Source organism: Colossoma macropomum, unplaced genomic scaffold (assembly GCF_904425465.1).
Source record: "Colossoma macropomum unplaced genomic scaffold, Colossoma_macropomum, whole genome shotgun sequence".
NCBI classification, from domain to species: Eukaryota; Metazoa; Chordata; class Actinopteri; order Characiformes; family Serrasalmidae; genus Colossoma; species Colossoma macropomum.
In genome coordinates, this window is record NW_023494793.1 from 23,603,940 (window position 1) to 23,626,350 (window position 22,411).

The window sequence follows — 22,411 nt, forward strand, 5'->3', positions numbered from 1 at the left end:
GGTCTGACAAACCTGATGAAGTTCATGAAGGGTTTGATTAGGCCTGTCACAATTATAACATACACTATATTGCCAAAGGTATTCACTCACCCATCCAAATCATTGAATTCAGGTGTTCCAATCACTTCCACGGCCACAGGTGTATAAAACCAAGCACCTATGCATGCAGACTGCTTCTACAAACATTTGTGAAAGAATGAGTCGCTTTCAGGAGCTCAGTGAATTCCAGCGTGGTACCGTGATAGGATGCCACCTGTGCAACAAGTCCAGTCGTGAAACTTCCTCACTACTAAATATTCCACAGTCAACTGTCAGTGGTATTATAGCAAAGTGGAAGCGATTGGGAACGACAGCAACTCAGCCACGAAGTGGTCGGCCACGTAAAATGACAGAGCGGGGTCAGCGGATGCTGAGGCGCATAGTGCACAGACGTCAATCGCCACAGACCTCCAGACTTCATGTGGCCTTCAGATTAGCTCAAGAACAGTGCATAGAGAGCTTCATGGAATGGGTTTCCATGGCCGAGCAGCTGCATCCAAGCCTTACATCACCAAGCGCAATGCAAAGTGTCGAATGCAGTGGTGTAAAGCACGCCGCCACTGGACTCTAGAGCAGTGGAGATGTGTTCTCTGGAGTGACTAATCACGCTTGTCTGTCTGGCCATCCGATGGACGAGTCTGGGTTTGATGGTTGCCAGGAGAACGGTACTTGCCTGACTGCATTGTGCCAAGTGTAAAGTTTGGTGGAATGGGTATTATGGTGTGGAGTTGTTTTTCAGGAGTTGGGCTCGGCCTCTTAGTTCCAGTGAAAGGACCTCTTAATGCTTCAGCATACCAAGAGATTTTGGACAATTTCATGCTCCCAACTTTGTGGGAACAGTTTGGGGATGGCCCTTTCCTGTTCCAACATGACTGCACACCAGTGCACAAAGCAAGATGCATAAAGACATGGATGAGCGAGTCTGGTGTGGAAGAACTTGACTGGCCTGCACAGAGTCTTGATCTCAACCCAACAGAACACCTTTGGGATGAATTAGAGCGGAGACTGCGAGCCAGGCCTTCTCGTCCAACATCAGTGTCTGACCTCACAAATGTGCTTCTGGAAGAATGGTCAAAAATTCCCACAAACACAATCCTAAACCTTGTGGAAAGCCTTCCCCTTCCCAAGAGTTGAAGTTGTTATAGCTGCAAAGGGTGGTCCGACATCATATTAAACCCTATGGATTAAGAATGGGATGTCACTCAAGTTCATATGCATCTGAAGGCAGACGAGTGAATACTTTTGGCAATATAGTGTGATTGTCAGATTACAGTGATTTGAGCTGATCACAATAATTTAAGATTGCTGCAATCATATGTTAACTCTGCTACAAACAGAATATTAATTGCATGTGTTTTCGTCAGTTGGGGTGAGGCACGTGCATGTAAATAAAAGGCACCACTTTAAGATAAAACTATCCTTATGAAGGCTTTATGAAAGCTTCAAAATTAGTATTTTAATGGTTGTTAATGAGGTCACAAACATTTTAAAAATCATTAACCTCTTAAAATCCTAGGTTATTACACACTTAGGCGTATTATTCAGTAAATACAGGGACTTTAATGCAAACTGGCTGAGCTATTTATAGCTTTGCATATAATGAACAAAAAAGACAATTCTTAGCTTTGCATTTAATGAACAAAAAAGACAATTTATTTGGGATGGTGGGAGATCATATAATTACTTATATGATCTCCCACCATCCCCATTTCCCCATTCCATGTATTATTGAATATTACAGACCAGTTGGAATGAAGATACCCTTACTCACTGATGTCTCAGCACTGAGGTTGTTGTAGAGGATTCTGGTGAAGGGATCTGACGTACCAGTAATATCACGAGGGGCCAAGTCTCTAAAAAAAAAAAAGAAAGAAAAAAATTAAAATTGCAAACAACAAGCAACAAGATGTTAGCAGCAGATCCTTTAAGTCCTGTCTGTGGATGGGACCTGTTCCAGCACATCCCACAGATGCTCAATCGGATTGAGATCTGGGGAATTTGGAGGCCAGAGCAATACCTTGAACTCTTCATCATGTTCCTCGAACCATTCCCAAAAAATATGGGCTGATTAAGCCCTTAAATGGCAAGCACCCACTGGCAGGCCCAAGTTTTATTACACAGTTCTATAACCTAAAAATAGCTCAGCCAGTTTGCACTGAAGTCCCTGGAGTTATTGAATAATACACCATAGTACGTAATAAGCTTGGGGTTTAAGGGGTTAACCTGCTGAAAGAGGCCAATGCCATTAGGAAATATCACTGCCATGAAGTTGTGTACATGGTCTGCAACAATGTTTAAGTAGGTGGCACGTGTCAAATTGATATCCACATGAATTCCCGGACTGAGGGTTTCTCAGCAGAAAATCACCCAGAGTGTCCCACTCTCTCCACTGGCTTGTCTTCTTCTTACAGTACATCCTGGTGCCATCACTTCTCTGTGGCTACATAGCCCATTTTGCAACAGGGTACGATGCACTGTGTGCTGTGACACATTTCTCTGGTAACTGTAATAAAAAGTTTCGGTGACTTATAGCCCTTCTGTCGGTTCAGACCAGCCTGTGGTCGGTTCATGGCTTGTTCCTCCTTGGACAACTGTTGGTAGGTACTCACCACTGCTGAGGACTCCACAAACCTTCATCTGTGAGTGGTCATAATGTTTTGGCTCATCCCTCTTTCAAATGATATGATGCTTATCTTGGAACATAGTTAATGATACAGGTTGTTCAGCTCCGATATGATTCAATTCAGGATCATTACTTTTTTCAAGTTTGCTTTATAAGTAGCTATGTTTATCCAATTACTACCACTATGATGATGCTTATTTCTACTAGCACTCCGTGATTTTTTTCAGTGCTATGTTACCATTAAGCTAGAATTGTGTGCATTAATATTTGGAGGCGGCAGCTCAGATTAACCACAGACATTTTAAGCTCTCAACACATTTAGGTAACTATATTTGGTACCACTTTAAAATTTAACTACCTGTATAAAGGGTATATGGTTATTAATTAGGTCACAAACACCTTAGAATCATTAATAAGTAGTTAAAACAAATAAATAAAATGTGCAAGTGACCTGTTGCTTGCCAAATATTGAACCCACCTTCATCTACACTGTTAAACCTCAGATCTTGCTAGTTACTTATCTTACTTTGTCTTCTTCATCAGTCAGTATTAAACCTGTGAGCTTCACCAGATATTCACATACATCTAATGTAACAGTTCACTGTTGCACTTTTTATAACGGTTTCTTAATTAATTTTAAAAGGGTTTATGACCTAAACTGATTTTAAACCATTCATAGACCATTTATAGATGTGGTCTTATTTTAAAGTGGTTACCTATTTTTTTTTACTTAGTATGTTGTAGTTTTAACTAACTCCCTGGTCATGTCCCTAAACATATTAGTTTGTAAGCAGACTTTGATATGAAACCACAGTCCTTTCTGCAGCAGAAATGTATAAACTGTGTTGCTATATGCTTGTTTAAGTTGTCATGTTAATTGGTCTATGTGCAGTCCTGCATTCAGAAAACTACTGTTGGATTTGCCCAGTCATATTGTTTTTAGCTCATTTCTTTTCCAATTCGAGGTAAGGCTGTAAATCGATGTAGCTTGAATAGGTTTTCTTTACACCTCTTTGACACTTTAACAACACCTACCGGATGTTTCATTTAACATGAGAAGTTGATTAACGTTCATTTAAAACAGAAAAGTAGCACTGTTAAACAACTACAAGCTAAAATAAACCCCAAACAACTCCTTCCTAAACCTCTTGAGCTACCGCAATAAGTTCTATACTCCTGCACTCTAGCATTTTATTTAAAATCCTTGGCTGAAAATTGCTGGGTCTTGTTGTCAGCTTGGCTGACCCTCGCTGGCATCTCACCACAGATTAAATTTCCTTATGGCTCCATGCAACGTAATACTGCTGATCATGAACCTGTAGAAGCGCTCCGTTCAGCAATGCTCTGCTGAGAGAGCATTCATGCAGGAAGCATCCAGACAGCTTTTCCATTACTATATAATACGACCAGAAGAGACGCTGCAGGTTTACCATGCACCACTGAGCACACACACACACACACACATACATCCACACACAGAATACTGTCCATGCCCCTTTTCTTGTGCTTAGATGCATCCTCGCTCTGGGGTGGGTGATATGATAATATGATATTATCATTATTATAAATTACATCATGATCACATCATGGAAATCACCAGTACTTAAGCAGTCCCTGTTGCTGTGTCAGCCTCAGACACTCTGCTCACATAGGTACACCAATCATCTGACAGTCAGGTCCATAAATATTTGGATACTGACAAAGCTTTAATTTTATGGTATTTACATCCAAATGGATTACATACAACTGGAATTTTGTCAGTTAACCTCTTGATTGGTTACCTGCACTGTACACCTGCTTTTTATCAGTTGGACGGGAAACAAATTTTATTTTTCAGCTAAATGTAAGTTAGTCACCAGTAGCAAGCTGTTGCCTGGTCTGCACACAATGACAAAACCAAGCTAAAGTCACTGCAATGAAAAAAGTGTGAAGTATATAGCATTCTGTCTCTCAAAAGTTTTGTTTGAAAGCAAGTAGATAAGATATCTTGCATGTTTGTTTGGTGATGCATACCGCCTTGTTTCAAGCTTGTCTATTTTTGTTGCAGTCCAGTCTTATCAATGGTCATGCCTACATGACATGCAAAAACAGCTCTCTGTGGCTGTCATTTTGGATATCAGTCATTTCTTGTCAAAGAATGCATGTCTTGGAAATGACAAAACCTACCAGACTCTCTGTGGATAAGAAACTAGGAGGTTATGAGCTCTAATCCCGTTTAGATTATAGAGCAAATGGTGCTCTTTAACTGAATGCAGTGATGGCCAATATATGAAACATATGAAAAAAATGAGAAGTCCTCAATAATTAAAAAAAAAAAAATACATAAAAATTCTCACACACTTTATCTTAGTCAGATCTGTGTCTGTGTGTAGGTCTCTCACCGGGCCTCTATAACGTGGCAGCGCAGGCAGGTGGTCTGGGCATCCCTGTGTAACTCCAGTGCTACGTGGATCTCTCCCTGAACCTCCTCATCCGGATCCACACGAGTCAGATTCAACCAGTTATCTAAACCTGCAGAAACAAGTCATTAAACTCCACCTACCTCTATGTATTATATATTGATGCTTTGATATTCTGTGTTGTGTCATATTTTATTTTAATTTAATCTAATCATCTTAAAGTGATATTGGTTTTACATAAGAAAACATTCTGTGACAAAAATGACTAACTGAAAAATGCTGTTTGCATAAGTATTCAAGCCCTGTGCTGTGGAAGCTCCAAGTTTACACAGATGAAAGATATCGCTGTAATGAGGACATGACTGGCTTATAATTGGCCTCTACCTGTGAATCATTACATAAATTTACCTTTTCTGGATGAAAAACCCACTTAATTCAAGTACCGTTTACAAGCCTGTGAGTGTGAAGGAAAGCTCTGAAAATGAAGACTAAAGTACATTCTTGAGATAAAGTTATAGACATGCACAAGATAGTGGGAAGCTACAAAGTAATACTGAAGTGTTTGGATATCCCAGTGAGAACTGTTGGATCGACTGTGAGGAAATGGAAATGGCATCATCACACCCAGGCACTGCCTAGACAAGGCCATCCCTCAAAACTCAGACGGATGGTGCAAAATAGAGGGAGATACTGTAAGACAACCTGCTTCAGCCTGCTATAAAGCGGAAACTTGGGAGAAATTCATCAGCCCATCAACGTGCAAATCACAACAAAACAGTCTCATTCATTTGTGCTGTTTGTGCCGTTAATAGAAACATTTGTGCTGTTTTAATTCTCCAGTTCAAAATGGTGCCAGTACAAATGATGATTTCTATGGCACAAACCAGCACAAATGCAGCACAAACGAATAGTAGCATTTTTATTCCATTTCTGACCACATAGTGGGCAGCTTCATGGAGGTGTAGGTACTTTCTGGCCAAACCAAACAGGGTGAGTGCGAGAGAGAGCAAACCATGAGCTTCTCATGATCTTGTGGGGGAGGGTGACTAAGCTCTGGCAGGCTGCTGTAGTGATTCATGTGAGTCCAGTGCATGCTAGGAAGATGTGAGGGCCTCTGAAGGCTGCTGTGATGTCACTGCTACACAATTTGCACCCAAAATGACTCATGATCCCCCTCATATGGAGGAGGCTATTTTTGCATAGTGAGAATGGAGAAGGAGTCTGTTTCAGATGCAGCCAATAAAAAAGAGGCACCATGACTCCCTGCTTGTAGTGTGATTTTTTTTTTGTATGAATTAAATTGTCACTCTGTTCTTGACTTTAAGCACCTCTTTGAGAACCTGGGGCCACATTACCAAGACATTTGTAACTCTGAAAGCTTTTCTTATCTGTTTAGTCACCATGACAACTGCAGTAAGGACTGAATTTAGGGCAAAAGCTATAATAGAATAGAAAAGTTTGTTATCTTAACTCCAGATAAGACAAAAGTACTGCAGAAGCATTCTAACTAGACAGAATTTCATATATTTCATATATATATTTCATATATATATTTATTTATTTATAGAGTGTACATCGTATATTTATTTATAGAGTGTACACCGTATATATATTAAAAAAGTGTATACCGTTACATTACTTACAGGTTCTTATCGCACTCTCACTCATATGTCTCACTTACCAACGTTTTTTTAGGGAAACAAGAATTCACGCTTAAAAAAGATAGTTCTTCAAGGGTTCTTTAGTAAAGAAAAGGGTTCTTTGGATTGATGGAAAATGTGCTGTAGGTGGTTCTATATAGAACCTTTTTGGAAAATGATGTCAAGCTTGTAACAATAGAAAAACCCTTTTGGGTGCTATATAGAACCCTTTTCAAAAAGGTTCTACATAGGACTGTCTATAGCACATTCATGCACATTTTCCATCAATCTGAAGAAACTTTTCACGATGCAAAGAACCTTTCATCATGCAAACTGTTCTTGGAGTGTTCACTGTTCCATTTTCTTTACTAAAGAACCCTTGCAGAACCATCTTTTTTAAGATGTGATTATTCTATGGCATCTCTCCAAAGACCAGTATGGAGCTTATCTTGTTGAGAGAGCACCAAAACGTTGTCTCTCTGGAAACATAATTTTATAGGAGAATGAATGAACAGTCTCAAAGTCAAAACTGACGTTTAGGGGAACTTAACATTTTATACAAACACGTAAAAAAGAAAAAAGGAGTTAGTAGTTTTCATATAAGAGTGACGAAATAATTTCTGAATGCACAGTTGAGGACAGTGGGGATTATTATCTATTTTTGGTGAACTGTTTTTCTGTCCTTGCCTTTCAATGTTTAAGCACTTGCAGATATGTTCTTCTTTAAATATGCCTCTATTTATATCCAACAGACTCCTCCTGTTGCCATGGTTAGATCTGGACAGCAGAAGATCACACGCAAGCAAGTTTACGGAGATGCTGATTTGATCATGTTTGAGCACAAAGCTGGTCATTAATTCACTGAGGCCTGCATTAACACCATGGAGGCTGTAGTAGCCCTGTGGTGCTTTTTATTGCCAATAAAGCCTGTAGAGCTCATATTTAGACACACAACAAAGTCTGAACAAACAGGACGTTCTCTTATAAATTCTCCTAGGTCTGTATAAGCACTATACATGTCTTCTTACAGTTTGTTGAATAATCTCTCTTTTGTAGCCCTTTTAAATAAATAACACTTCTGTTTTAGGCATGAATTCCAAACTTTTAATCAACACCACATTTGTGTTTGTAAGTAGGTTAGAAGAGCATATTGTCTTAAATGGTAGGAAAAATGCTCTTTACATTTTTGTCCCAAACATCGTAACAAAGGGAAAAAATGCAGGGGAGACGATATTCCTAATATAATTTTTTTACGTTTCAGTTCAAGTCCAAGGGAACCAAAATTAAGTGCAATTAACTAAATTAATTTATTTAAGTTAATCTTATTCTTATAAGCAAACAATGTACATGTACAAAGTAAGTCCTAAAAATAACTTTCCAAGGTCCAGTAACTAGACATTTCATATGACCATAATTCTCCTCTTTTGATGTAAACTGGGTCGTCCTAATCTTGGATAAAGCTTGCATAACCATGACCCTCACCAATCACAAGCTGCTGTTGTAGCTTCTCTTGCCCATACAGCTTTAATAAAACTTTCTCCCATGGTCTCCTGCTATTTGTGTCAGAAAGACTTACAGAAAGATAACCAAGCAAAAGCTAATCTAGCATGCATAACAAAGCAAGCTACCTCATCTATCTGTCTTCCTGCTTGTCATCTGTTTGACTTGCAAGCAGTGAAGTGAATAAGAACCTTCCTTTCTTTAAGACATGGCCACATAAAGGACAAAGTGATGTCTACAACACCATCTGTATATTTAGAACCCGTTTCACTCATTTCTCCCTGCTTGTGCTGTTTGTGGTATTGCCTCAGTGGCGTAGTAAGCAGGGAGTGCTAGACATTGAGATGTCAATCAAGTGTGCCCATTAGAATAGGAGGGACATGCCCAGACTGTTCTCAGGTCTGATCAGTGGTTTTAAGAAATATTTTATTATATTTCTATCTTTTTCATTCAAAGTTTAGTTTAATGTCCAATATAATATTGCATTCCTTAGGTCTTTAAATCATTATGCAATGTACAGCAAAATGCAAAAAACTCCAGACTGTTAAGAACAAAATAAAGGCCAAATGAAATCTGCTATGCCTTGATCCTCATCTTCCTCACTCTTGGTATTGCTCTTCCATTTGTGTGAGTCTGGAGCACACTAGGCAGAGTCCACTAATGAAGTGTTCGGCGTGGGGTCGTATATGGCTTAGCTTCATTTTCCAGGCGACAATATCTCCTGGCCAGGCAGAGCCATGGCAGTGGAAACAGCTCATGCAGTGCTCACAACAGATCGGCCTGGCTCTCCTCAAGCCCAATTAATGATTATGTGCAAGCTGCCAGTACTCAGGCTGAGTTACATACTCATGGCTTCAGGAGACTTTGCTTGTTATGTTGCTTACTAAATTAATGAATAACATTTTAACATCATTAGGGATGGTGTTTGGCTCTTTTGCCACTCCATTAAATGTGCGCAGATCCTGCAATTAGGGCAATTTATGCTGGTGGTCTGGAAGACTGGCATCTTTCACACTAGAGTTTAGTAGCCTTGCCTGATTTCTTATAGCTCACCTTATCACTATGGCCAAAGGGAAGATGAAATGAAGACTGAATGTGTTAATGAAAACTGAATGGAGTGTGAAGTGATTCAGGCAAAATATGTAAAGGTTAAAGTACAAATCCCTACAAAAGCATATTCAATACAAAAAGAGGACAGTAAAGGAGATCGTTGTTGCTTTATGTACCTTGCCTATTCAATCCTCTGTTGTGAGGGTGGATAAGCTTTACAGAATGCTGGCAAAAATCCCATTCAACCTGATGAGCAACTATAGTGCACTATTCAGTTTTTTGTCAAAGCATGCAAATTATTCACATTATAATTTCTTACTTAGCCAGCTTACTTTAGGCTTAGTTTGATCCAACCCTGGGTTCTCTGTCAACATCACCATGGCAACATCACCATGGCAACTTATGCTGCACCTAATCTACTCCAGGGAAGGTTAGGTTTGGGATTTCAGATCACAAACAGCTCCTAGAGCAATCATGGCAAAGCTCCTGACCAATCCGGGACAGCTTGATGGAAGTGGACTCCTCTTGTTTTTTCGAGTCACTTCACACAATACACAAATTAGCAGCTTGTGGTAGTTACTGTTATTAGATAGGCCACTTCACAGCTCCTCCTGCTCATCTTAAACATCACGTTTGCTTAGAAGGATTAATCATAGTTTGAGAATCTAAACCTGGGTTGACAGAAAAAGTTAACTGCTGTCGTTTAGTGAGCTAATCGCAGTTACATTATTTGTGAACATGCTTTGTGATGTTGTTGTGGCTAATCAACGCTAGACTTGCTGGAAACAATAACATACATTTTGCCACCATGCAAATGTTAGCTCACTTACATGACAAATACAAACTACATGCAGTCTATCCTAACAGTGTGACCTTTCACTTTCTAAATTTAGCTATTCTGTCACAACCTCAGCTGTTACAATTTCTTATTAGGTTGAATGGAATATTGTTAGCATTCTTAAAAGCTAGTTGCAAGAGTAGCAATGGAAGAATGCATTCGTGAGTGGAGCAGGGACAGCTCAACGGCACCACATTCTTCAAACTCTGACAGGCAGACACTAAAGGTGAATGTTTGTCTTTCTACAAATACGCTACTGATGAAGGCAGACGGATAAAACGCTAAACTAAATTTATGGACAGCCTATGAGAGAGGCCGCATTTTAGGTCAACGTAACCTTAAAAGTCACTTGTCCATTCAATCACTCAGATAAAGCTTTAAATGGAAGCAGGGATGCATAAGGGCATGGGAATGCTGTCCTATCAGAAGTCAGTGAATATTCACCGCAGGTCTGTCTCTCTCTCTCTATATATATATATATCTTGTGCATGCAACATTCCATGAAATGGTTTTGAGTAGCAGTTCTCAAACTTTTTTAAGTCTAAGACCCCCTTTGTAGACAGTAAGTGCCACTGCGCCACCCTCAGCCCCCTGCACACCTTCCCGCCATCCACCTCAGGTACTCCTTTCACTCAAGAAATGACTTACCAGAACCCTGTCAATTTGCTAGCTACCGCTGACCTGCACACAGAGGCATAGCCCTGTTCAAGGACATTAAGTGTGATATGGCCATTAACTGTGATTGACTGGCACATATTTCATTTTAATATTGTTTAATAAAATCTACCAATTTTAAACAAGTACTATGGTTTTAGATATGGCTGAAGCAGATTTAATAAGCTAACAAAAACTAATTAAGTAGACACTTTTTTGTGGCCCACTTAGCACCCCTACTCCCCAAGGGGCCATGGTCCTCAGTTTGACAACCAGTGGGTCAGAGGAACACACTTAGCCCCAACTCTTATATGAAAAATTAGGGCTAAATAAACAATCAAGCATAAACCTTCACAGACTGAAAGTGATACGTACCTTTGGATTGGTTCGCTATAACTTCTTTACTTAAAGAGATTTTTCCAATGACATCATCATGGCTATTGCAAATGAAAAAGACAAAAACAAAAACAGTGACATTAAAATTAGTACTACTGCTTATACATTCGCACTTTACTACACATCTACAACAAAACATGTAATTTGACCGAGGGTGGCCAAACTTTTGCATACACATTTATATAAGCAATAAACAATCATGAATCAAGGCTCACAACTGATAGTTTCTTGACAGTATTCTTTTGTCTAGATTTCCTCTCAGTGCGGAAGTGCCCAGACCACAAAGCAAGAGGAACTATGCTATGAGTGCTAAACTTACACAGTGAGGAAGGTAGACGCAGGCTAAGATTAAAAGGTGCGGTTATGAATTCCTTAAACAGTCACACCATCTGTGTGTATGCAAGTGTGTTAGAGGGAACATGCCGTTTGCAAACAGATATGCTAACAAGCTGTGAGAGCCTCTCTGATGAGCAGAAGGGCCTCGTTGTGAAGGCAATGCCAATGCAAACATGACCACGTCCTCCTACTCTCCGCCCGCCATTCATCTGTCAACCTCACACAGGACACGTCATTCGTCCTGCCACCAAAGACTAATTACTACACGCTGTTTAGTACATCTTCTGTGCCAAAATTCTCCAAGCACAAATCTGCAAACACTGATAGCACAAGTTTGCACTGATTCAATAAGCATACACAGGAATCACACTCAGGTCTGTAGCACCGGGGCCTGCAGTGACCAGGCCCCCTCATATCGCTACTTCACAGAAGGATCAATTGTACAATACTATAACAATATTATATCACTTATAATATTACTATTTATACTGCTACACACATTATGCATCATGTAATGATATTATATTGCTTACAGCATTTCTGTCACAATTTTACAGATCTCTAGAACAGATGAGCCCAAACCTGGGCCCAAATATCCCTGTTTACAAAATATAATGATATTATACAGCTTGTAACATTGTTACGTATTTTACTAAGAATACGTCATGTATAATATTGCTTTTTACATGGCTACTTAAGCAATTTTACATCATGTAAGTAACAAGATTATATTGCTTATATTACAATTTTACATGACATAATATTATTTTGAATTATATAATATTATACTATAAATACTATCAAATATATTATAATTAGGGATGCATTGATATGGGAATTTCTGCAGGGTTATAAATACAGTAAAATTAATAAAATGCAGATATTTTCAAGCAGTAACTCAGTGTTACCTAAACATTCTCCTCTTCCAAAGTACTATACATATATTACCAAATATTGATTTGAAATATTGGTCAAATCTAAACATCTGTCCGATGCTGATCATTATTTGTTAGCTAGTAAAGTATTTATTAATCTGTCTTACCCTATTGTGTCCTCATCCATGACGTAGAAAGTGAGGGTATGGAAGCCCATTGGCAAATGTAGCGTGTACTCTTCTCCCCAAAACGGATTTAGGTTCTTCCACACGGTGGCCGTTCTTCAAAGAGAATATCAGAGAGGTCAGGTGAGGTCAGATTGTATAGCTTTTACAGCATCGCTCTCATAACGAAGGTTTATATTTTTAAAGTAGTAACTTTACAGAATATACTCTGAAAGGGACACTTTGGCCAAAATGACAAATGTAACTATCACTACATCTCGCATCCTACAGCAATGCATACAGTAATCTCTGGAGTGAGATTTTCCAGTTGGAAGATTAGGAAAACCTTCTGAAAATGTATCTTTCCGGTGGGGGAATCTTTGAAAAGCTACATTTCTGTAGGGTGGATTTTTGGGGGTGGGCAGTAAAAGCTGCAGGAAGGCAGACAGCTAGCGGTACTGCTAAAAGCCAGATATATTATTTCAGCCATACAACTAGTAATCATCATTACAGTGAAGAGAATGGATAAATCAAATGACAGAAATGACTGGTCAGATGAGGAGGACAACAAAGCTCATGTTAGCAAGGTAGCTACCTGATCATTGAGATTCCTTTCCTCCGCTTGGCTTCTTGTCTCTGGCTGAAAGGGTATACAGCTTATCTCTGGTGTCTATTTAATTTTGCCAATTTTGTACAACAACTGAGGTAAGAGTTACACTTATGCTAACTTAGTTGTATTTTTTGGCCTATAGCTACAAAAGCAACAGCTCTGCTACTGGCTGTGCACTTTCTGCTTGCTCTCTGTTAGCTTCTGGTTTGTACTTTATTCGATGTTTCTTTGCTTTTATTCAGTTTAATGCATTTTGAATTGCCTTTGTATATAACTAATATAACTAAATGTACCTTTTCTTGCCTATAGATCAGTGGCTAGGCTAGGGTGTATTTGCATGTAATGTGTGCTGAGTATTTTAGTTTTAGGCCAGAATATCACTTTAACTTTGATGTACATTAACCCTTACATGGACAAGTTTAATTACACACTTCTAAAACCTAAGCTCAACCAACTGAATTGAAGTCCCTGTAGTCACTGAATAATAAACCTTTTTTAAGTGGTTAATTTTAATGTTAATGTAACTTGGACCATTTCTGTTGGCTCAAGACTTCTGAAATGTTTACGCAATTCAAATTGGTTATTTTTTGTAAGTCTTTGATATGAGAGTAATGACAGATTCTGTAAATGTTTAGCAAAAGTTTAGCTCAAGTTCTCCAGGTGTTCAGGGTTTAAATGGGTTCTTGACAATTCATGCAGAGGCAAGAGATGTTGGGAGGGATCAAACAAGCTCAGGGCAAGCATGGATGAGGAATGGGTTACATGTCTGTGAAGAAAGAATGAGGAGCCATTTGGATGCGGGAAACAATTAAAGCGGTCATAACTGGTGATGACGGAGAACAATGAATCAATTCAAATGATCTCTGAAAGGACGAAAGATCATTTCCATTTCAAAAGCATGAAAGCGGTTTCAATATGCACAACACACCACACCAGGTGTGCGGTTCATGGAACTATTACAATATGTAATCTGGAAGTGGGAGAACTCTCTCTCCCTCTCTCTCTTACACATACACACACACACAAACACACACATACACACCGATATGCTTCTAAGAAGAGAGGGACATCCTGTGCAATAATTTATGCTGCTCTCCATGGCAACCTGCTGGTGTCTTAAAGGGCAGTAACAGATCAGGTTCTCTGTGGTTGTGGAGTGAAAGGGAGGGGGTTACACCACAGAGATCACACAAGAAATAGCCCACCCTCGCCCTTAAAACTTCTGCATTATGCCTAACAATGTGTGTGTGTGTGTGTGTGTGTGTGTGTGCGTGAGTGTGAGTGTGTGTCTGTGTTTGGGCACCACTGATCTCGGTGACAGCTACAACACTGTGAATACTATCATTTATGTCCTTTCCAGTCAAAATGTTTTTATTAATTATTAATTTTTTCAGGGGGTATTTCTGAGGAGATTGGCTGTAAAATAATACGCTTGCAAAAGGAAAGAGAAAGTCAAACAGAAATTAGTGAAAAAAAGTTTCCAAACTGAACTTTTAAAAGATAATATGGGGCTTCTAAAACCGTGCAATATAAAGTAAACCACTCAAACTGTCACCATCAGATGAACAGTACTCAAAGCTTTCATCTTTGAGAGCAAACCAAGCTCCACTCTTGCGTCAGATTTGAAAAAAAGGTGTTTCTGTCCATCCTTTCACTGTGAGAGAACATCTCAACACTATGGATCTGAAAGGATGTGTAGCTGACAAGAAGCCTGTTACTGAAAAGACGTAACTGAAAAAAAGAAAACAGACAATAAAAGAACATTTGCAAATCAAACAAAGAAGCTGCTGGTGTTCTGTGAATTGACTGGCCACTCCAGAGTCCAGACCTCAACATCACTGAATGTATCTGGTATTACATGGATGATGAGGAGCAGAAATTGCAACCAACTTCTAAGACTGAATTTTGGAGGGATTAAAAATATCCCTGCAGATTTCTCTAAAAGATTTAAGATTTCTCATTGTTTTACCTAATGGTAGTTAAAACTGCCATTAAGTAAAATGAATGCATCAAAGGTGGCATCAGACTTTTGCACAGACTTTTGTACATCTGGGACAGCCATAATATCCAAGAAACACATAGAAGCTTGCTCTCAGCAGAATAAATAACATTCACACACACAGAGAGAGACACAATTTCTCATACAGTGGCCCCAAAAAGTATTTGGACACTTCAACCATCATTGGTAAACGTTAATGACGTATTACTATTTGTTATTTGATGTTTGTTTCAGAGAAAAACACTTTAACACAACATCAAACTGACGGTAGACTCATTGTCTGGAGAAGAATTCCAACCGGACTGCACTGTAAAGCACAGAGATGCAGACCTCTGAGTCTGAGGCTGTTTTTCTACCAGAGGCGTTAGGCTTTTCAAAAAAGTCTTGCATTGGACAAGAAATACCACTTGGTTTGACACTGAAACACGAACCTAATACACTTTCATGTACGGCACCAACGTCCAAGAACTGTTGAGGGGCCACTGTACACACACTCATACGCGCACGCGCACACGCACAGGTGGGAAGTTGACACTCACCTGGCCACGACCTCGTTGTCAACTTTGACAATGCAGTAGGGATCACTCGTCCCTGAACTTGACAAGAAAAATCAAGATACCACTTTTAGACATTGTTTCCTACCCAAAATATCAAATTACTCCTCAAATTCTTACAACCAGTTCACAGCCATAACTGAAGCACAGCTTCCTAACGTTCACCTAAAGGCGACATTTTTAACCAACATCAATCAAAAACAAATAACTGCAAATCCAACTGTCGAGACTCACACATCTTTCGCCGGCAGGTTCCTTCCCTCAACTATCCGAAAATAAAGAGAAGTATTTTTGGCCATTTTCAAAACGGCAGCAGGATTTCAGACTCATTTCCCAGTCCGCGGCTCTTCCATCGGTGGAGATCCTCAGCGCGCTGTTTACGGTCGGAGGTGCACAGACACATGGAGCTAACGGCGCCGTAACTTACTCTGTGGACATCGCCGCCTTTTGTTCTCGCTGGACACCCACACTCGCTCTCATCAACATCTACGACAAATGAATTGATGAAATGAAACTGTTCGGTTTGATGGACACCCAAGCTAGATCTTTCCGTCACCAACCTACACTGTGAGCCTCTCATACAAACAAGTTGTCTGGCCGCGATGAAGCCATCACTAATTAAAACTCACAGAGATCGCGCCGTACTGAACGCATCCGCATTAGACCCAAATGTTCACGGTCACTCCACTCATCACCTCACGCCACATTTCAATACACTGAGACGAGAGAGAGAGAGAGGAGAGAGAGAGAGAGAGCTCCGTAGCCCGTCACTAACGAGAGTCAGAATTACACTTGCTCTGTAAATGTGATTTCTGTCGCCATCTACTGGTGAGTCAAGCGATAGCAATGTAAAAAAATAATAAAGGCAAACGGTTTTTATTTTCATTCCTCAATATATCTTGTATACTCTAAGAATATCAGACAATAAATATACAGAACAATAAATAGGGCCTACTAGACAGGAGAGCGAAACAGCGATTGGGCATCATATATGTGTATATACACACATGATATACACACATGCACACATGGATTGGCATCAAGCAGCATGTTAGTGATTAAGTGCAAACATTGTCACTGTAAACTGTACAGAAAGATTAAGGTCTTTAGCAAAACTAATCTGAACTAAATTTGTATTTACAGAATTTATTTATCATTATATTTAGCAAGTTTTGTATGTGAAAATCATCTTAAGGATCAAAGGGATCATAATGGTCCTTTTCAACAAATACTAATAAGGTTAACAGTCTTTGGACTTTCTTGTTTTTCATACCTTTCAGAGTTTTATAGAATATGGTGCTTTTTTTTCAAACACTGAATTTGGGCATCACCTGATTACATCGACATCATGTTTAAAATTTGCACAAGAGAATCAAAATATTCACCAAAAAATCAAATTTTTTGTCCTTCAAGCATAGATTAACCTCAGGAGACACTCGAAAGGATACGTCTCAATATTTTTAGACTTAGTTTTAACTTACGTTTTGAGAGGATGTTATTTTTTTCTACCTCCTCACACTGTAAGAAAACAAGTTCCACAATCTCAATTTCACTATAATTGGATCATTTGGCTCTAAGTGCCACAATCAGCACAGGCACATACTCAGACAGCTATTAAGAAGGCACTAGGACCTCTGCTTTGGGTAGCCGGTGTTGTAGTAAATGGCTGAAAAGATACGTTTGGCCACAAAAATGCACATAACCCAACGAGAAACAGACCGGGAAAGTGTCCACGTTTCTTGGAGTTAATGCGGTTTATAGCTGAACTGCTATCAGTGTTAAGAACCAATGTTAACAAGATTTAATGGTGGTAAAACTGTCGCTAGCGGTTTTCTAGCTGTTGTTCGGTTATGAATAGGCAATTCGTCAGAAATGGAGAAGTACTCTTTATATGACGAGCACACCGATGCTACCAAACAGCAGGAGAGGCACTATTATCTTCTGTCTGAACTGCAAACTCTGGTCAAAGACTTGCCGAGGTAACAGTAAATAGCAAAGCTAGGTTAGCTCTTTAGCCATATAAACAGTGCCTTTAGCGGCGCTTGTGTTGGTGTTTGAGCAGTTGCTTGTGTCGATGCTGAGGTGATTTCAGGACGGTGTGAACAGATATGCTGACGTTTATTATTGCAGGGTTGCAGTAAGTTAAAAGGGAATTGATTTTTCACTTTTTTGCATAATTCAGTCGTTGAGATGTAAGCAAAGTCATTAAGAGAGGTTTGATGTGAAATGCTTCAACTTACAGATTCAGATTTCTTTACAGTGGATAGGAACCAGGGTTCACAATGTATAACACAGGCATTTTAATTGATTTACAATTAATTAATTAATTGTGCTGAAATTTTGAAAAAAATGGTGGAATTGCCCCTTTATTATGCTTCTTCAGGTTATGTTTTCTTTCTGTTGGCTGGTGAATGCAGAGGGAAGCCAGATAGTTAACATTAATGCTAGAAAGCAGAATATCTTATTGCAGCTGCACAACTATAGTAGCTGCCTTCAAATCATGACAATGAAGAGCATGGTTTACATGAATGATATCAATTACTTGCCAGATGAGAAGAACAAGCATGTAAAAGTTATCAGCTTGTCTAGAAACTTTTTCTGTCCCGCATGAGGCGAGAGTATTATCCAGTATGCTAGCCAGTTGCTCTGGCTTTTGAATTTGCCACTTAATATTTTCCACAGCCAGGTGTACTTCACTCCACAGGTATTCTTTAATTGAACTGTGTCTTTGACAAAGCAAAAACTGATGACTGAAGTAAGAGTTACACTAATGCTAGCTTGTTTGTATTAATTAGCCTATAGATCTGTCCACAGAATGCTACATAATTCAATAAATCAACACTAGTTATAGGCTGGAATGTCCCTTTTAATAATTTTATCTGAGTTCATGAAACTTAACAAATGTAGCTAGTTACTACAACTCCACTGATGATATGTTATACAAACCCCCTTCCCCCTTTGTATCTTTACAGTTCATTTCAGCAGCGCTTGTCATACACTACGCTGAGTGATCTGGCCCAGGCTCTTATAGATGGGACTGTGTATGAGATCGTTCAGGGCCTGCTGGACATTCAGCACTTAACTGAGAAGAACCTGTACAACCAAAGGCAGAAGTTACACAGTGAGCACAGAGGTGAGTTTGTGTTTTATCAGTTTGTGTGCAGACCTCAGTATGAACGACTCTTTCACCTAATCTCTCTCTAATTCTCCAGTACTCAAACAAGACATGATGCGGAAACACAAACTGGCCATACAGAACTGCAAATCTCATAACTTGGCAGTGCTAAAAACAAACCAAAGAGCAGAAACTGAGGTAAGTGAAAGGATTGCATTAGTTATGATCCACCAAACTGGAATCAGTCCTTCCATTTTAGGTGTAGGAATCATTTTCCCAGTACAAATCAGTCATTTTCTTTTAATTTATCAAAAATCTCTCATCTACAGTTATTGCTCATGATCAGCCTACCAATTTCAAGATAAAATCAAGTTAACTCTATATTTTATGTAAAATTGGAACTAAGAGTAAATGCCTGTTTAGCTTAACTATTAATGCATGAATGATAAAATTCAGTATCACAATATTTTTCATGTTTTAGATGATTGCATTAATAAAGTTAATAAACTCATTGCTGCTAGTCTGTGTTAAAAGAACTTCTTACAGTCCTGGCAGTTTGTTTTATTTGGGCTGTTTTGTTTTCTTTAAAATATTTTACACAGTAACCCTACTTAGTATTGTAAATCTTAATCAGACATAAATCAGATATACTGAAGGAAAACGTGTTATTAATTTGGGTTTTGAACTGTTTCCAAACACTTAGAAGGAAACATTTAAGTTTTGTATTGTGTGACTTCTATACTGTTATAGATGATAAATAGTCTAGAACTAAGTTCAGCATATCAGAGAAATGTCCTTAGCCTAGCACTAACAATGCTGTGAGTTCACTAAGTATGGACAGAGTCAGATTTAGCAGAGACGTACTGCTACTGGAACATGGCTTTGAGTCAATGTAGAGAAAAACGGGGTAAAAACCATATTACTCCCATTAGATAACACATTTCCCAGAAATGCACTTCCATGTCTGTGACACTGATGTGACCTCTGTCTCATGGCTCTCCAGGCTCTGGAGCAGCGTATAAAAGATGAGCAGCGAATGATGGATGAGAAGATCATAGCTGAGATGGACCAGAAGGTCCTGGACCAACAGAACACACTTGAGAAAGCAGGAGTGCCTGGCTTCTACATCACCACCAATCCACAAGTACATATACTTAGTCATGTACACTGAGTTGCCTGTTTATTAAGGCACTCCTACTAGGTGCCTACACTTATTGGCCATTTTATCAGGTACACCTGCCATATAGGTTTACCCTCTACCTCATTCATCAAAAAAATCACCATAGGACCACCAGTGTTCAGATATTATTTTGGGTGGTGGATTATCAGGATAGTGGCATATTAACATGCTGGTATAAGTGTATCCTGTGTAGCGCTGCTGAAGTTTTTAAATTCTGTACGCTTCCTGGCCACTTTGTAGGTGTACACATGGAGGCTAAAGCTCATCTTTTTCCTTGCACATCTTGTTAGTCACTCTCTAGCTCTTTATCAGGATCACTGTTAGATGGATATTTTTTTTGGTTGGTTGAGTTTTCTTAACTCTGCAGTTGTAACCCCTCTGTATCCGCCTGTGACCATTTTATGTGAGTAATGATTCTTCACAAGGTTTTGGGTTCAGGCGTAGTGGCGAGTTTATTAGGTGACAAACACAAAACGTTCGGGTCATAAAAAGGCATAAAAGAAATTATATCGCTTTGTTTTGATTTGATATGATTTATTATGCAGCTGACTGACAAGAACCCATTTTCTGTTATTTTACTATGGCAACAATAATAGACCGTTACATTCAGAAACAACACTTACTAAAACAACAGAAATACATAGAAAGATATTAATAAAGTAAAAATAATGAAATAAACATACCTGACATACCTATTGGGGTCATAAAAAGGCACAGACTACAGCTCTCAGCTTCTGTACAACAATGTGTAAACCACAGTCAAACAGTTTGTTTACATTCAAGAGGCAGACTGCTCTGTGTCCAACAGCTTTCTAATCACTCACTAATATTAACATACTAAACAAATCATAAGAGTTGTTTACAAAATGTAATCCACATATATTAACAAACTATTTCACATTTACATTTTTTTATAACAATTTTTACACTTTATATTATTTATAGGAGCAGAGCTTGACTTTTTCTGACCGTCTTGCAATACACATAACATAGTGACCATTACAGCAATGACATCATAAATAATTTGATCCCAAGAATTCCATTCATAAGAGATAATGTAATTTAACTACAATGCTAATGACTTTAACATTAAATGTAATATTCTAATGAAATTAATACAGATTAAAACTGCTTCTGCTACACAGTGACACACAGGTGTTTAAAAACCTGACCAACTCGTACCACCATGTTGGTATCACTTTTGTGCTGAGAGTGACCAAAGAAAATAATAATATTTGGTAAATGGTGGTGTTATGGTGGCCTCTTTCCATGAGGTTGGGGTTGAGGATGGCTCAAATATTGTGCAGCACCAGAAGGGCTATCATTATTATTATTATTATTATTGTTTATCGTGCATGTACTGTATAAATGCACCTAAGTGAACCTGATAAAATGATCAATGAGTAAATATGTAGCCACATCAGAAAACATTGCAATTAGTTTTTCATTTAAAATTGGTGTTTTGCTTATTTAGGAGATCTAACTTTTAGTACTTAACGCTTACACAATATTAATGGCTAGATGCCTTATCCTATCAATTCTGTCATTTAGCAGTTACCGTTCTGTATGTTATACTAGCATCATTAGTAGCTTTTGTCTGTTGTTCTGTCTAGTATATCTTCCTCATGGGGATAATTTTACTTAACCTTTACTTCTCTCTGTCTTCATTTTACAGGAAGTGACAATGCAGATGAACCTACTTGAGTTGATTTTGAAGCTACAGCAGAAGGAGTCTCAGTCTGGATCGCTGCCTTGAATAACATTGTTTGATTGGATGGAGTTTGTTCATGCTCAGGCCGGCATGTCTCTTGGCTGAGTGTTATATAATGAGCTACTGACGTTTTGGAGAGAATTTCCCCTGTATTCACAGAAACATACATATGCAGATGGACTGGACTGACTGCAGTTTCCCTCCAGTGTACTAGGTCTTTTCCATACTGGTGTCAGTTCAGTTTAGTAGCAATATAGCAGTGCCAGTGGGTACACTGACGGAGAATGATGAATTCTCTTTTCTCAGGCTGCTGTGTACAAATCTCTTACATGGTGAGAGCGTAGAGAGCGGACTTTGTAAAACTCTTTTCTTGAGGACTCGTTGCTGCCGAGCAGATCTTGGACTCATCCTGTAATACTGTCTGTAAAATATACCTCTACACTCCTAGGATCACTCTTGAGATATATATATATATATATATATATATACATACATACATATACACATATATATGTATGTGTGTGTGTGTGTATGTATGTATGTGTGTGTATGTATGTATATATATGTATGTGTATGTGTGTATGTATATATGTGTATGTGTGTATGTGTATATATATATATATATATATATATAAGTATTTTTTTGGAATTTTGATTCGATTCATTTGGAAATAGCACAGTTGTTGAAGCATGCCACATTAGGAATTTCTATTTTTTTTTCAGAGAAG

The 22,411-nt window shown here is 38.7% G+C and overlaps 2 protein-coding genes across 2 annotated transcripts in view; one reads left to right on the top strand and one right to left on the bottom strand.

Annotated features, from left to right (window-relative positions):
- The window catches only part of LOC118813525 (rasGAP-activating-like protein 1), a 48,254-nt gene extending 31,878 nt beyond the window's left edge, over window positions 1-16,376 (bottom strand). Inside the window, 6 exon segments of the mRNA XM_036578906.1 lie at window positions 1,811-1,892; window positions 5,044-5,173; window positions 11,119-11,180; window positions 12,518-12,631; window positions 15,663-15,719; window positions 15,912-16,376. Of these exon segments, the coding sequence (XP_036434799.1) occupies window positions 1,811-1,892; window positions 5,044-5,173; window positions 11,119-11,180; window positions 12,518-12,631; window positions 15,663-15,719; window positions 15,912-15,976 (510 nt within the window). The 5' untranslated portion in view covers window positions 15,977-16,376.
- A 932-nt stretch (window positions 16,377-17,308) lies between these two features.
- Window positions 17,309-22,138, top strand: dgcr6 (DiGeorge syndrome critical region gene 6). Its single transcript, XM_036578033.1, has 5 exons — window positions 17,309-17,656; window positions 18,650-18,810; window positions 18,890-18,990; window positions 19,796-19,936; window positions 21,648-22,138. The coding sequence occupies exons 1-5, from the start codon at window positions 17,550-17,552 to the stop codon at window positions 21,726-21,728; spliced, it is 591 nt and encodes a 196-aa protein (XP_036433926.1). The 5' UTR covers window positions 17,309-17,549; the 3' UTR covers window positions 21,729-22,138.
- Window positions 22,139-22,411: the final 273 nt, after the last annotated feature.